Source organism: Ailuropoda melanoleuca, chromosome 4, assembly GCF_002007445.2.
Source record: "Ailuropoda melanoleuca isolate Jingjing chromosome 4, ASM200744v2, whole genome shotgun sequence".
In the NCBI taxonomy this organism is placed as follows: Eukaryota; Metazoa; Chordata; class Mammalia; order Carnivora; family Ursidae; genus Ailuropoda; species Ailuropoda melanoleuca.
Genome location: NC_048221.1, coordinates 39,201,328 through 39,217,960, shown reverse-complemented (window position 1 = coordinate 39,217,960; position 16,633 = coordinate 39,201,328). Strand labels below are relative to the sequence as shown.

Sequence of the window (16,633 nt, the reverse complement as noted above, 5' to 3'; positions counted from 1 at the left end):
CCCATTTTTAAATCTAAGTTGAAATAGCTTAGGAGTAAGTGAAACAAGAGCTTGAGAATGTCCTATAAGGTCTATAGGATAAAGAGGAATTGGTATTTCTCTCCCTTTCTCCGCTTTGTGGTCTGGAGGTTTTATGGGAGAGAGTTTATGGGATACGGAGCATCTCAACCCAGGATGGAGTACTGCAGGATGGATTTATACTGCGAGAGGCAAGGCTTAAATTATAATTTGGGACATCGTTTCTAAAAGCCACTGCCGTTGGAACTCACAGTGGAACAGGGTTGAATTATTTTCTTCCTTGGAAGGTTTTTTAATTTTTAAAATGTGAACTGAATGTGAAGGAAAAGGCCTCGTGGGTCCAGTGCCTCTAAGGGACCCTTCCTCATGTTACCACCTTCTGGAAGAGCAACCCACAGGGTGTCCTGCCCGGCTGTTGGTGGTTGGGAGTATGAACCAGACTTACCATAAGGGAGCCGGTTTTGTTTTTTAAGCCAGCTGCCTTCTCCACAGACAGCATTTGTTACAACGGGCGCTTCTTACATGCTGAAGTATTTTTTAGTCAAGGAAAGCCAATATGAGGGAGGGAATATGTTCTTCCGCAGCCTGTGCCATAAGAACAAAAGTCCAGGTTGCCACTTATTATAGTTGAAATGATCGATTCTAGCTTGCTTTGATTAAATTACATATTCAATTATTTTTGTTTGAAATTAAAAGCTTGATTATATTACCGAATGCTATGTAATTTTACACGCGCCGTTCACTTATTTAACAATGAGGCACAGAGTGTGATTAACAATGTGGCTGCCAGTAGGAAGAAGCAAAATAATTATTTTTTCAATATACAAGTCCTCATCATGATTCAGAAATCAATATGCACCCATGGAGGATTTGTTCTTGCCGTGGATTATGGACTTCAGGGTGGCCTCCCCTCATTTCCCTATGAATGTAAAACCTGGAGATTTTGGCTGGCCAGGCCGGTTTTTATTTCTCTCTCTCTCTCTTTTAAAGACTGATGTTTAACTGCAACCACTGGGACCTGAATCAGAGCATCCAGGGCCCAAATATGAATATTAATCAGACGCTGGGCCACGGAGCCCCTCTCTGAGTTTGACAGTTTAAAGGATCAGTTAGTTAATTAGAAGATGACATGTCATGCCGGGTCCCAAGGCTCTGTCCTGCCTTCTGTCTCCTCTTTTCATTTTCCTTCTTGACAAGTTGGATTACATCATTACTTGTAGTTTCACTTGTTATCCCCACCGTGAAATAAGAATATTTTAAGCTTTAATTATCCGTGATTTCTCCCTGCTCTCTCTCAAAGACCAGGCTTCAGTAAAACTCAAAGAAACATACAAGAAGCGGAGGTTCAAAAGCCCACGAACATCATCAGCCTTGTGACCCCAGCCACACGACATCGTAGCGAGAAATCGAACGTGCTTAATAGGCGCTGGAAACCGGATAGTGGTGGGCGAGGCGATTAGCTTTAAGTAGGAAGGTGCCTGTTCTGACTTTGGTGCCATATCACTGTCGGTGTGCTCACTCTGGGACTCATGGGCCGCCTGCTTGAAAAACAGGGGCGGGTGCCCAGGTCTGCTGAATGGTCGCCTCTTCGGGTAGGGGTAGGGCTTAGAAACCTGGGTTTAACTGGTTAACAACCCCACCACCTCACCCACCCAGGAAGGGGGGATTCTGGTGTACCCCAAAGTCTAGGTAATTCTGTTCTAAATGTTTTGGGCATTTTTCTTGCCATGATACTGCTCTTTTAAGAAGGTAAAGTTGGCATGTGGTCCCTAGAGGAGCCTCATTTCCAGGAGGGCAAACAAGGTTCAGATCCATGTTCAGTTCTTCAAAATGAAGCTCTTTCTGACGTCCTAAGTAGAATTAACTCTTTACCCTGTCCTCCCCACCTACTTCTCACCCATCCATCATAGCACATCTGAGGTCGATGATGCCGTTTAGTCTGCGTGTCTGTGAGCCTTACAGACACCGAGCCACTCAAGAGAAGCAAGTGGGGCTGAGCGCCATCTCTGACAGACATTAGTGATGAAACCTGAAATAAGAAGAACAAACTGAAATCTACCATTGGCCATGAGTGCTGTGAGCCAGCCACGGGACCAATTCAGAAAAGCTCTCTCAGTGGTCTTCATGACAATCCTGTGTGGTTCGATGAGGACATGGACACTCAGGCAGAAACAAGCCCAGTCCCAGTGGCTCAGCCAGCATGTCATACTCGGCAGTCTGAGCCCCAGTCCCTGACTCTTCTCCCGGCTCTGCAAAACCTCGCACAGTAGGTGCTTATTTACAGGTGATGAAAAGAAAGGACATTTTTAGGTGTCGGGGGGCATTTCTGAGATGTTGCACCTCCATTGACAGGGATACACATAGAAGAGAGGTGGGGAGCAGAGAATTAATAGCTGTGCTGAAACTGCTGACTCCTGCAAAGGCTATGACTTTGGAATGTATCTACATTCATTTAGAGGGCAGGAGGAAGAAGAAACACCCCCATGAGTCACCAGGGGGATCCATGGAGAGCAGGAATATATACCGTCAGGAGGACTAAGGAGGAATTAAGAAGGACTAGATGGTTACCAGGGTCAGACCTTACAGGGAAAGCAAGACCAGTGGTGGCATTTAGGGGAAGAAAAAAAAAAAAAAAGCTTCAGGACAGTGGCCAGGGCTCAGCTCACATCCCAGTTCTGCCAGTAAGTGGCTGGATGACCTTGGCCACAAGGCCCCCAGTCTTTTTGGACTGCAACTTAATTTTCTCCCATGTTGGGAGAGGTAGAGCTTGGACCATGGGTCTCTCTGTCCTCCTGCTTAGATAGGTTGACTCGAGGACTTACGGAAGGCTCTTGATTGTGACATTTGAGAGATCCTTGTGACCCTAGATGAGATGGTTTTAGTAGAGTGTGTTTGTAGGAGGGACGGATCGTGAGGGCAAAACAAATCACATGGTGTTGAGGTGAGAAAGAAGAGAGGGTGCCTCCTCGTAGACTCCTCTGTCAAGAAGCATGGCAGTGCACAGCAGGGGAAAGAGGAGGTTGGGGGCTGGCAGATTTGAGAGCCTTCAGAATGAGCAAACCTCTATAGGTCTGATGGGGGGAAAGGCAGACAACAGGGGCTGGACTGGACAGCACAGTGGGAGGGATTATAGTCGGGGAGACCATCGCCGTGAGTCTAGAGAACCTGAGTGCAGAGGGAGAGAGGCCTCCATTCCCTGTAGAAACTTGGGGAGCAGAACGGGGGCAGGGAGCATAGAGCGAGGATGTGCATAGAGCTCGTTTCTCCACCGGCCCAGATAACTTGGGGACGGGGAGTTAACAGGAGACAAACACATGGATTGCATGGATACGTGTATTTTCCTGACGTTCCTAGAAGCAGGGACGATTTAGCCTGTGTCAGTCTGAACCAGGCAGGAATCCTTCTGTCCTGTGTTCACACTGGCCTGAGAGAGCTGGGAGTAAAGGTGGGAATAAAGGAAGTGGGAAGAGGACAGGGCGCAAGCGAAGAGGGCGAGACAAATAAGACAGACTGGCTTGCTACGGTACAATTCGGTATTTTAAAGAAGGAACGGCGCTTAATTCTCCATGGTTCCGTGCACCCCGGTTAGCCCTTCTTCCCCCAGGCAGGGAACTTTCGTGTCACCGGGAGCAGCCTGGTGGGCACGATGGTCTCGAACTTCACGGGCCTGTGTGTTGGTGTCCGTACGTGCCGCACCTGCAGAGAGCACGTCCCTCAGCACGTACAGCTGCAGAAGCCAGGCGGGACCGTGCGGTGCGCACTTCGTCAATATAAATTTACTCTGCTTTGTCAATTCTTAGATTATGTCCAGTAATTCTTTGGGGACTGTTTTCCAATTAAGATACTCACAAATTAATTTAAAGGTCCTTATAAGACAGTGCATGTATTTGACCACTGTGTTCATCAGGCACTTTTCCCCTTGATAACTTTACTGGTCCGTGAGCCCCCAAGTGGCAGAGAGCTAGCGGTCTCTAGCGTTCACAGTACAGTTGATGAATAGGTCAGCGTGTGTGGCAGGCGAGGGGACTGTGGTATGGCTTGCTCAAGCACAGCTGTGAAGGAACATGCTCTGTCTACCTTACAGTGTATTTGCTTCTTTTCCTGTAACGAAGGGGGCCTCAGAAAGAAGATGCGCAGAACTCAGAGTGCTGACAGCGACCCTGTGGGGTGCAAGGTGGAGAGTGAAAGAAGACACCATTAGTGTTCCCGGGTTCGTCCCATAAAATAAATCGTGGTTTCCGAACAACCCATTTACCGGCCTTCTCGCTGATCTCCCCGGCATAGCTCTGCCTACCCCACGGTAGATGAGCGATGGGGAGGTTCCAGGCATCCAGACATTTGGATGCCCATTAATGCGGTCTACACCTTGGTATCTCTCTGGTATTACTGTTTCGCTTCAGTAAGGCCACTAATATCAGATATATCCTATCAGAGACAATTTTAAATCACTTCAATTTTCTCTGCCCCTGGGCTCTGCCCGTAAGACCAGAATCCAACGCGGATGAGTATGGCCTGTGATCTGTTGTTTTGCTTCCCCTCATTTGTATTAGAGGCAACTTCATTAGCTGTTGGACTCATATATCAGTCTTAAAGATGAAGTACAACGTCAATAGTTTTTATCCAGTCCTCAAGTGTATCAAGTTGTTATATTTTCCCAGAGAAGGTTAAAAAAAATTAGTATTGCCATTTGTGAGGGCATTTTTCTCTTAAAACAAGTCATTGGTCATAATAGTGTTTGCTTACTTATTCTCTGAAGTGCTGTTTTATATCGAAAGTAAATCCAGGATAGAAGCTTGATAAGTAATGTCAGACTTGGTAGCGCACAAACCTTGGCGGTACAAATGAATTATGAAGTCCCACTTCGCCATGTTGGTGTTTTTTCTCAAACACGTCTCTTCGTCACTACTTGTTTACCTTCTGAGTGATTTTAAAATAGTGAATTAGCGTCTTTCAGTGCCCAAGTCATCCATCCAGCTTGTGCGTTTTCTATATCGCAAATTCCTTCAGACAGGAACGGTCCAGAAGCCTCTGACTCAATTGCAGGCTGTTGGAGAAAAACAGTCTATGGCCAGGGTGTGTCCCAGATCCTAGGGTCTGGCGAGGACTGAAATAGAGAAGCTGCATTTCCCTGACCCACTTTTGGCAGTAATTCAACTGGGCAGCCACCAAAAAAAATACCGAGTAATTTGCCCATTAGGACACGCAGTTCTGAATTCGAACCTGGGCTCTTTCGTACTGCTTCCTACCTCTGCCCTGCGTCACCCTCTAGCCATTTTATACTTTCTCACCTTCACACGAACAAACACGTCAGTCCCAGACCACTTCCTCAGACATGGCTTCTGTCCCACCATTTATTTGCCCTTGAGACCACCATCGCCCTGGACTTCCTGCCATGGCCCAGGCACTGAGCTCCACCTGCAACTAGCAAGTTCTCTCTCACACTATTCTGCACTCATTACTCTACTTGAGTTGTTATTCCCACATCCAAATTCCCTCCGTCTTGCAACAGCCAGCTCAAACCCTGCGTCCTTCACAGAGGCTGTCTTAATTACAGCAGACCCAGAAGCATGGCCCCAAGGAGCTTTGCTGTAATTATCTCATGGGGGTCATTAGGAGCAATGGTCCCTATTGTCCTCAACCTCCACTCTCTGCAGCTCAGACAGCTCAGACTTCCCCTTTCCCCCTTTATAGTTCAGTCCTGTCTTTCAGAGGGGGTGGTCAGCAATCTGGGTATAAAGACAAGGTTTTACAATTTTTCTGTGTCCCCTCAGTGGGCAGGATGTGTAGTTCAGATGCTCGGTAAATACTTGCTTATTGATGAATCACTGTAATGAAGCCATTTCTTAGTCATAAAACACTGTGGGGTTTCTGTCTTCAGGAACTTGTAGCTTTTCCCAGAGGAGGAAGAAGCTGATCACAGTCACCATTCTATCCCCAACACTTAGCATAACATTTGCCAGCTTAAATGGTTTGGAAGGCCGAAAGACAAGCCCCCAAGAAACTGGCACAGGCCAGATGGCAGCAGACGCCATAGCAGAGCACGGAGGATGTAGAGATGCAGTTTGAGGGGTGAGATTGGGCTTGGCTTTAATATGAATGGATGTAAAAGCTTGGAGTTCAAATTGGGAGAAGCGGAATGTGCAGAGGGTATCCTACTTAGAGCTAACAGGCTCATTGAAAACACAGTGGAGGGGGAGACAGGGAAGGCTGGCAAAACAGGCATGGGAAAGGTCATGATGAGAATGAAATTCAGTGCCAAGTGGACATTCATTCCAAAAACATGTTAAACATGGTGGGACATAATCATTTGTGTGGTATGGGAATGGACCCCTTTTCTCTTTTTACATTCATGATTATTTTTTATAGTAATTTTTATACATCATAGGTGATCGTGGTTTCCCATCTACAGGAGGTATTAAATTTTTTTTTCAAAAATACATTTATTTAAATAAAATTGAGTGAGTATTTTAAAAGAGAAATATGAAGTAAATAGTGTTGGGGCCATATATCAAAAAGAGTGATTCCCTGTGGCTGGAAGTTTGGCATGTACCAGTGCAGAAGTGGAAAGATTCCCCCTCCCCCAGTGGAAAGTTGCTGCAGAAAAGCTACGTAGGCCAAGGACTGCAGGCTTGTTGGAGTTTGACCCACTGGGAAGCCATCGGTGAACTTAGCGAGAGCCGCGGTAGTCCTGGGGTAGCTATAAGTCAGACGGAGGGCGGCTGTTGCATGAGGACTGGGATTTTTTGTTCTTTGTTTATCTCTAAACAACAGTGTCAGGCTCATTGCAGGCAATTAATAAGAAGGTGTGAATCCGTAGGTGGTAGGTCTGAAGCGAGGCTTTTCTTTGCACCCGTGGCATTGACTGGGGCTGCTGTTTTCCTCCTACTGCCGCGGGCCAGAGCTGCTGAGCTGGGAGCAGCCTGGTTCCCACGCCCCCTCCTGAGTGAGCTCACGGGGACCCGTGTTGGTGGAGGAGGGAGGCAGGCCACCGAGCTGCCCAGCCTGCAGGCTCTAGCAGTGGCCTCGCGCTGAGACTCTTACACATTATATCTTAACATATTACTGACACCACAGGGACCTGGGCACCTTGGCGTACTCCAGTATAAACCGCCCAGTGAGGAGGCCTGGGAGGGGGTTGGGGAGCACAGTCCTCCCCCCCATCTCACGGGCACCGTCTTTACTCTGCTCCTGCCCCTGTTTGCCACACTTGTGTGAGATTTGGGGGAGTTATCAAAAGTTATCCACAAAACACACATTTTAGGTGAGAGTTCTGATTGTGTTTTTACTTAGCACCTCATCCAGAATCCCAACGATTCCGTGCTGGTCTGGCGTACAGTCTGTGGCCTCTAATGTAATGAGATAAAGTCCTGTCTCCTCGTTGTCCATCCAAGGTTTTGTCACATTCAGTCATCCCTTTATGTACATTTTTTCTGGCTTGCTACTCTGGTCATTTCTCTGACTCCACAGTAACACAGTTGGTGCCCTTTTTGTGTGTCCCTTAGCCCGAGTTCCAAATCTCTCCCCCTTTCCCTCTTGCTGAGTTGTCCTTCATCTTGGCTATTTGGTCCTGTCACTTGCTTTCCTTCTCTGTCATCCGAGTTCAGGCTCCACACAGTTAAGCCTGGCTTAAGCCTTCAGGACTTTGAAGGATGTGCTTGCCCCCATCTTAATTCCCCCAAATCCTGGCCTGACGCCCTCTCCAGTTATCTTCCCTTCTCCTCAGCCTCTGTGTTCACACATCTGTCTTTGTCACGTCTCCTGCTCTTTCGTCTCTCCTGCCTGGAGTCCTGGCCTGGAATCTTCCTTCCACAGCATCAGGAATCCCACATCCGGTGGTTGGAATAGACCCACGGGTTCCCAGCAGGCCTCAGATGACCCCCAGGATTGGTGGGAGCCTGGCTGGGGTCACAGAGCTACAAAACTTGTCAACCCTCATGCCATTCAGAATGTAGCCTTTGAGGGATCCGCCACATATACACGGCACAGTGGCTCGGGGAGGGCCTGACACATTTCACATCCGCTGGACTCAGGAGGAACACCTGGGCTCAGGCTGCTGGGTGGTTGTAAATATCAAAAAGGAAACTACGCGGCATGAGCTAGGAACACATCACAGTTGCGGCAAGGCGTGCCTGTCCTCTTCGGCAGGCCGGTTATTCCCACCTTCGGTGTATTGTTCAGGATCGTCGTGAATACATTTTGTTGCTTGGAGCTTTTTCTACAGCCGCTCCCGCCACCTCCCAACAAGGGCCCGGCGTTTAGAGCGTCTCTGTGTGCACCGGTGTTCCAGTGAACACGTGAGGTGGTGGGAAGCAGATGGGCGCACGGCAGCTCGCGGGCTTTGGGGTTACGCAGCCTGAATCCCGTTCTCACCTCCACGGTTACCGGCCGTGGGCTCTTGGGTCAGTCATTCTGCCTGCCTGCGCCTCTGTTTTCTCCTGCATAATGGGGAGAAGAGCGAGCACTGCCTCATCGTGCTGTCTGTATCAAAGAACTCTGTTCACCCTGTCATAATCTGGGATGTTGGCAAATTTTGGTTCATAGGCCAAATCCAGCCCATAGCTTGTTTATGTACGGCCTGCATAGGAAGAATGTTTTCTACATTTTAAAATGGTTGTTCTGGAGGCACCTGGCTGGCACGGTCAGTTAAGCATCTGACTCTCGGTTTCTGCTCAGGTCATGATCTCACAGGTCATGAGATTGAGCCCCATGGTAGGCTCCGCTCTCAGCAGGGAGTCTGCTTGAAAGATTCTCCGCCTCTGCTCCTCTCCTGTGTGCACGCTCTCTCGCTTATTAAAATAAATAAATCTTGAAAAATATAAATAATAAAATGATTGTTATATAAGTTCCTACATAGTATTCTCGATTTGGCCTCTTGGCCCACAAAATGTAAACTATTTCCTGTCTGGCCGTTTATGATAAAAGTTTGCCACCACCCCCCACCCCACCCCCCGCACTAGAACATGCTGGAAGGGCTGGTGTGTCACTTTCCTTTTGGTTGATTGCACACCCACAGGCTGTGTTCTGAGAACTTTCATAGGCCTTCTCTCAAGTAAGTTCTCCCTCCACAGCCCTGGCTTGGGGGGGGTGGGTGCTACACTGTAAGATGGGGAAACCAAGGTCCCAGGAGACTGTGAATTTCCTTCCTACACCCCATGAGTTGCTCTTCTGGATTGGACTGAGTTGATCTGTTAGCCTCCCTTCCCCACTTGGCTCCCAGAGCCAGGGCCAATGGGTGTGCTCCCTCTTCTCTAGGAGGAACTCACATGCATTTAGAGAGGGTCTGGGTGTTGTTCTAGGCATTTCAGGGGTCCTAGAGAGGACTCACTCAGGAATCCACCCTCCAGGAATCTCAAATATAGTTGGGGGAACAGGGGCACACCCTTACTACCAGTAACAATAAGACGCACTGACACCACCCCGAACACAACGTGCTTTGGGGCCTTCGAGGAATGAAAGCATCCACAGGGCGTCCCCCAGGCTTCAAGCCCATCAGAAAACTTGAATCTTCTGGTGGAACTTGAGGCTCCTTGGAGCTCTTTCCCACTGGCTGCCTTCACCCAAAATGCTCGTGTTCCTGCCTCCCCATGGCTGATCCCTGGGGCTCTGGCTGCATTCTCGTCCAGCAGTTTTGTGGGTCAGCACGCAACTCCTGGAGCCTGGTGCTCATCTGTCTGTGTGGCATTTGCAGGGCAGCTGTGGCAGGAGGGCACCTGCTGCTGTCATCTTTCTCTCACTCCCGTGCCTCCCAGCTCAGCGCGTGCCTTCGCTCCAGATTGCTTCGAGTGAAAACAGCAAGCCAAGGGTCTTGGGCAGCCAGGGTGTTCATCGGGTACCTGGAGCCCAGAGGACATGCCCTCAGGACAGCAGCACCTCCGTCAAAAGGAAAAACATCCTTTCATGTATAAAAATAAGAGTTGAGGTCCTGAGCAGATATTCTGAACTCATAAAACTTTTCAGAAACAAAACTGCACTCAAAGCTGCTGTGATCTGTTTCTTCAACTCATGGGACGTTTGTGTGTTCTGACATCTCGGCAGGTGCACTGTCTGCAGTGATCATGTGATTTTCATCTACACGTGGCTCTCCAGCAGTTGTTACTCCTTGTTCAAGAATTAGTTCAAGAACTCACTGAATAGGGTTCAGACAGGCCATTGAAGTGTCATCCCAACAAAGGTGAAGGTTAACTAGAAGTTACTGAATTGTTTCCTCAACAGATTGTGATTTGAATCTCTGGCCAGACTAGTATGGAAGGCTTGTAGGAGCAATTTTTGTCCTGCAGAAGGTAGTATCTCGGTTCCTTTGGGCTGCTAAACAAAGTAACATCGACTCTGTGGCTTATGAACACCGGAAATGTATTGCTCACAGCTCTGGAGGCTGGAAGGCCCCGATCAGGGTGCCTGCATGATTGGGTGGGGGCTTGCTTCCAAGTCACAGGTCGCACTGTATTATCACGCTGCAGAAAGGACTAGAAGCTCTGTGGGGTCTCTTTTATAAGAATTCTGATCCCATTCTTCAGGGCCCCACCCTCATCACCTAAGCACTTCCCAAGGGCCCCCCCACTCCCTAATGCCATCACACTGGACATTAGGATGCCAACATATTAATTTGGGAGGTGTTAAAAGTGCTTTTCTCAGGTATGTGGCCTTGATCTTCTTATGAGAGTAGGACGCTATGTCCATTTTGGTCACTGTTGTGTTCTCAGGACTCAGGAGAGTGCCTCCTAGTGAGTGCATATCAGAGGCCAACTTTCTTCATGAGAGATTTATTGAGCATCTGGGGTTGGGGGGAGGGGTGGGCCTCCATAGCTGAGTTCGGCTGGGTCTTCTCCAGTGTCCTCTCCAGTGAGGAAGGGAGTGGATGGAAACACCGAAGGACCACACAGTGTGAAGCGTGCTAAAGAGGAGGGAGCAGAAGAGCAGTAGGCCTGAAGGTCCTTGTTGCCAGGGGCAGTGGTGGTGAGACTTCAGGGGCACACTGAAGGCCACGGGGTTGGGCGGGGCAAGCCGAGGGCCCGCCTTGTGAACAGACCTGAGGTGTGAAGGACCCTAATGCAGGAAGCGCTGCTGGATGATAGAAGACAGAGGAGGCCAAGCAGAGCAGGAGGGCTCAGGTCCACAAGCTCGGGAGCTTGGACTGTGTCTAGAGGGTGCCCTCAAGTTTATCAGCCACGTGGGTGTGTATGTGTGCAGGATAATTCTAGCTGCGTGCGTGGTACAGTAGGACTTGAAAGGAGAGTGAGATTCAGACCAGGAAGAAACCAAGTTAACACATGCGCGTGATCCAAACAAAGCTGAATAGCGGTAAGGAAAGGCAGAGCCCGTGGGCATGTCTCTCAGAGATCGGAGGCAGGCGGGTTGGGTTCCGCAGCTCACCAGTGCTGGGCCCCAACGAGACTCCATTTCTCAGCAGGAACTTGGCTACGTCACCCCCACATCTTTTTTGTCATCACTCTTTCCAGGAGAACATACCTTTCCAGCATGTGTAGTTTGATGACACCTGTGTTCCCCGTACATGGGGAATGACAGGAAGGTCGGATGACAGGTAACAGACAAATGCGCACCCCAGTGTGTGTGCTGGAATAATTTGCTTGAATTAGATGTTTCCACAACTAAGTGAACGTACGTTCTTGTCTCCAACTCTCGTGGCACCCCTGACGACTTCAGGAAGTTCAAAGGATGGTGATAAATGCTCTTCCCTGAGCACCTTCGGCCCTTACTGGATGTGCGTCTTGCATCTGTCTCTCTCTGTTCCTCGGTGACCGTCTGTGCACCCTAGCTTTCATTACACAGAGGCGGCTGTGTGACGGTACAGAGACCCGAGAGGCGTGCCGTGTGCTCTCGGGGGCTTATTTGGCGCTTTCCGATGATGCGATTGCTAACTTGAAAAGGACATTCAGCATCTTCGTCGAACAATGTGCGTCTTTGTGTGGCCCGCAGTCTTTCATTTTTCCTGGGACAGCTGTTGCCTCAGAAACAGTTCTGTTGTAAATAACTTCCTGTCACTAAGATCTGTGCCCCTTGGATCGGCAGCATTCAATGCCTTGGTGTGAGCTCGGTACAGGGGGACCTCCTTTGGCGTGGAGGTGTTTCTTACTCTGTGAAAGCAACTCTGTGAAAATGAAACTATTCTAGGCGTCCTAGATGCTTTTACTAAGGAAAGGGTATTTTTAAGCCAGATCGTCAGTTTGGTTAAGTCTTGTTTTAGGCATAATGGGTACGAGTGTTTTTCATTCCTGAATCCAAATAATACGTAATTAATCATAAGAGTGGAAAACCAACCATGAGTTGAATTTGAATTAGTATCCTCTCCACTCTTCTCCCCACCCCCAAGCGTGCAGTTCTTAGACTCCTAGCTCACTGACGTGTCCTCCTAGAGCGGCGATTTGCAGTGTGTCACCCAGGCACCTGGGGTGGGGGATGGGGGGTCCTCAACACTGTTTTAGGGAGTCTGTGAGGTCACAACTATTTTCATAAAAACCTCAATATGTTATTTTTTTCTATTGCTCTCGAGAGTTCTTTTATGAATGTACAGTGCAGTAGAGTTTTCTAGAAGCCCCTCTATCACGTGACAGAAATGATTGAATGCAGAAGCAAAAGGCCAGCTGTCTTCAATTAAGCTAGACATAGAGGGCTTTGTGAAAATGTAAAACAATGCCATTCTTCCCCCAAAAATTCTTTTTGTTTTGGAAAATACAGTAATGTTTCATAAAAATGTTATTTATGTTACTATGTAGTGGGTTTGTTGTTGCTATTTTAAATAAATGAACGAATAAATATTTTCATATTTCTGACTGTTTCTAACATGAACAACATCGATAGGTATAGCCCAAATAAAGAGCAGCCCTTCAGCTTCCTCAATAGTTTTTTAAGAGCGTGAAGGACTCCTAAGACCCAGAAGTTGGAGAAACTTTTCTGAAGTCCAGGGCAGTATGTGATAAAACTCTCCTGGCTCACAAATGAGATTTGAACGTTTTCTAACAAAAGACTAAAGGGATTTGTGTAAGTTCCCTATCCCTTTAACAGGATCCCATTTCTACATTTATCCGTGGATGTGAGGAAAAACATGGATACAATGCAAAACCTCACCAAAAATCATTTAAAAGCCCACAACTTTGTGGGAGGAAAACCAAGCACACCATTGTCCTCTGTATGTGGTACTTCCAGTTCCCACTGTAGGGTATGAGTTTATGAAATTCCAGCCTTCACCTCTTCATTCAACCAGAGGACGTGTGTTTCCCCAGCACCTTCACAGGGCTGGCCCACAGGGCAATGCGGACACAGTTCCCTGCCCCCGGGAAGCCGACATCCTTGTTTAAGGAGACCTGGGTAACAAACAAGCATGAATGAACAGGAAGACTGAGGAAATGAACAAGATGATATCACACAGTCATTTGGAGGATTGAGAAATCAATTGACAGAAGGTACCCAGCAAGGGCTTTTCTAACAAGACTCCATTTGAGCTGAGACAGGGCTGCTGGATGGGTAGGAAGGAGAAGGGAGGGGCGTTCTGGAAGAGGGAATCCTGAGGAAGGACACGGCTCAGTGGGAGTAAGGTGAGCACCAGAGCCCCAGTAGATGATGTTCTAGAGAAACTGATGGGCAAGGACCAGATTTTCTAGGTCATTGGAGGCCCGGTGAAGAATGCGATTTTAATCCAAGTATGATGAGAAGTCATTGTGGGGTTTTCAAGCAAGCGAAAGAAGTGATCCTGTTTCTGCTTTATAAAGACGGACCTGGCATCCCTGTGGAGTGGGGAGCCCATGGGTGGGCAAGAGAGGAAGCAGAGAGCACGTCAGGAGGCTCTTGCTGTCTTCCAGGTGGAGTGGACGGTGCACCAGGGTGGACAGAATTGAAATCTCACTTGGAATCAAAGAGAGCAGACCTACAGAGAGAGGGAAGGCTCTGGGGATGAGGGCAGTGAACAAGCGTGACCTCTGGTTTTGGCTTGACAACTCGTGTTTTCTCATGTGGTTGCAACAAAACTCTGCAAGCTAGTTAGTTTTATAGCTAATTAGGGATCAGGAAACTGAGCTCCCAGTAACCTGCTCATGGATCCATAGGGCTCTTCCCCACATCAGGGCAAGTCAGAGGTCACCGCTACTGCCCAGCCCCATCTGTGGCTTCTTTTCCCTGGTGGCATGCCTCCGCTCTCTGCTCTAGCCATGGTGGGGACACCAGGTGTGGGTCTGAGATGAAGGTTCCCTTCCGCCTCCCCCTCCAGCAAGCCAGGGCTATGAGCTGGTCTGTGACAAGTTGCCATGCCTCATCTTTGGGTCTGAGAAATGGGACCAGATGTGTCTGCTGGCCACCAGCCCAAGTAGGATTTATATTTACAGGTTTACTCACATCACAGGTGTGTCTGGGCTCCCAGAGAAAGGGAGCATTATTCTTCAGGCCCTGTTATGCCTCTTGGCAAGATGTGGGAGTCCTTCTGAGAGACAATTCAACCTTTATAAAATGGGTGGGGGGTGAAGGTTTGGAAGCAGTTGTGAGAATTTTAAACATCAGTGATTTGCATTGAAACAATAGTACCTGTGCGTTTCATTTAGGCAGTAGAGTGATCTGAAAAAAGAAAGTTTTTGTTTTTAAAGCATCAAACTTAATGGGTCAGAGGCTGAATGAAGGGAGACAGGAGGCAAGGCAGCAAGGACAAAAATTCTTAAATGCTGTGGGTACTCACCTCTGTGTGTATCATCGCGACTCCCTGCTTTCCTCACACACGGCATGGAACAGAGCTAAGTAAGTCTAGGCAGCTGTGGGATATCAGATCCAGATCTATAGTAGCCGGTGACAATTCGTTCGGTGGCATGGGCTCTGGGATATCCGGGCATCTACGTAGCTGTAGAGATGGCACAGAGCGGGTTACTTCCCTTCCTTCCAGTTAGCTGGGCAGCCCTTTAAGAAATAACTTTCTGCTTTGGGAACTCAAAATGCACTTCAGCGGTGATTATCTGCTTGCTCACCTTCAGGGCACCTGTCTCCTTACAACCCCCTGGTTACTTTGCATACGCACATGTAGATCTTGCAATTTAAATTTTTATATTTTATTCATATGTGGCACATTTTTCCTGCAACTTGGTAAAGCGCTAAATATTATATGAATATTATTCAAAACATGTGCATTCCATAAAACTCGTTTATATGCCATCATTATCTGCAGCATTAAATACATTTTATATCATCAAAAATTTTATGATATATTTAAAAATGAATTTCTACTTAGCTTAAATGCATTAGGGATTATCCAAAGAGACCTTGCTAAAAATGCAGTCATGTTTATTTGTAACTGCCAGAAAATGGCTTACAAAATTGTTAGTGTCTTTTATTATCCCTACCACTGGAGCACTTGCTTGTTAATTAGAGAAATTTCAACTGTCATAGTTGGCAATTATAGCTTCTGTATCATTGTCTGTTATGAATAGTCAATGAGAGCTGATTAATATGCATGAGCAGCAGTATATATAGCGTGTGCATTGGACCACAATCCAGCTGCCAGAGTCCCTCAGAGGAGGGAGTGGTGTGTGTGTGTATGTGTGTGTGCGTGCGCGTGTGTCTGTGTGTGTGTGTGTGTGTGTGTGTATGCATGCTGCGAGGGAAGGAGGGGAAGCGGGGAAGGGGAGAGAGTTGTCTTCAGCCTTAGAGAGCAACGCCAATGTGAAGTGTAGCGGCCGCCCAATGCACCTGAGGCTCTCCGAGGATACCTTCATGCCTGCACGCAGGGCGCTGCTTTTCCCGGGTGCTGGCGAGTACTGAAGCCTTCCTTTGACGTTTCTCTAAACATGGGATGCAGTCTGTGCAGCCTGCAGAAGCAAGAGGAGCAGTACAGATTGCTCTATGAAGTTTGTCAGGTAACGCATTGCATTTTATTCTGTGGGAGGGACCGGCACTCACCTGGCAGAGTGTAACTTCTCGAAAAGGAACTGGGGGTCGGGGTGTGTGTCTGTGTTCTGAACAACACAGCTCTTCTGACTTTTCAGTACATTCTCTGTTAAATCTCTTATGCGCTTTCCCTCACAGTGGCACTTAGGTGCCTCTATTTGAATATTTTAAATAGATGTTGACAGTCACAAAGTACGTTTCCAGCAGTCTTGTCACAAAGCTCCTTTACAACTGACCGCTCTCTGGAGTGTCAGCGAATGTCTTAGGAAGGGTCAGAGCATGGTCACCCTTTGAACAAGCTGGAGAAGACGGGGATGATGATTAATGCTTGCGCGCTTTTGTCTCTGTTTACAAATAGTTACGAGGCGCGCCTTTCAGTAGAGCACAGGCGTCCACCGCAGCCTGGATTCTTTCAGCAACTTCTTGTCCTGGGACATGTGGTTCAGATTTATGCTTCACACTTGCCATTTCTATACCTCACCCTGTGAAAATTTTAAGAACTTCAAGAGCAGGTGGCTTGATCTTGGGAGCTGTCATCCACGGCAGATGACTTCTCGAAACTTCTGCGTCATGAGTAACGTGAAAATTCAGTTGAGATGAAATGGGATAGTTAAGGTATAACCCAGATAACTTACCTTACATTTGTGTTGAGTGTTATTTTTAAATATTCAGGTTTTATCCTGAACTATGAGGTTTTTATACTGTTGTTGGTAACCTAACTTGGCAGTTACGCGTTTTT

The 16,633-nt window shown here is 47.8% G+C and overlaps 1 protein-coding gene across 2 annotated transcripts in view; it reads left to right on the top strand.

Annotated features, from left to right (window-relative positions):
- The window catches only part of LOC100484486 (E3 ubiquitin-protein ligase PDZRN3), a 239,639-nt gene that overhangs the window by 177,306 nt on the left and 45,700 nt on the right, over positions 1–16,633 (top strand). The window contains exon 1 of one of the 2 annotated variants that reach the window (XM_034658649.1): positions 15,595–15,863. The exons of the other annotated variant lie outside the window; for it this stretch is intronic. Within the exon in view, the coding sequence (XP_034514540.1) occupies positions 15,795–15,863 (69 nt within the window). The 5' untranslated portion in view covers positions 15,595–15,794. Of the gene's footprint in view, positions 1–15,594; positions 15,864–16,633 lie in introns of those variants that run through there. 2 annotated transcript variants of the gene reach the window in all.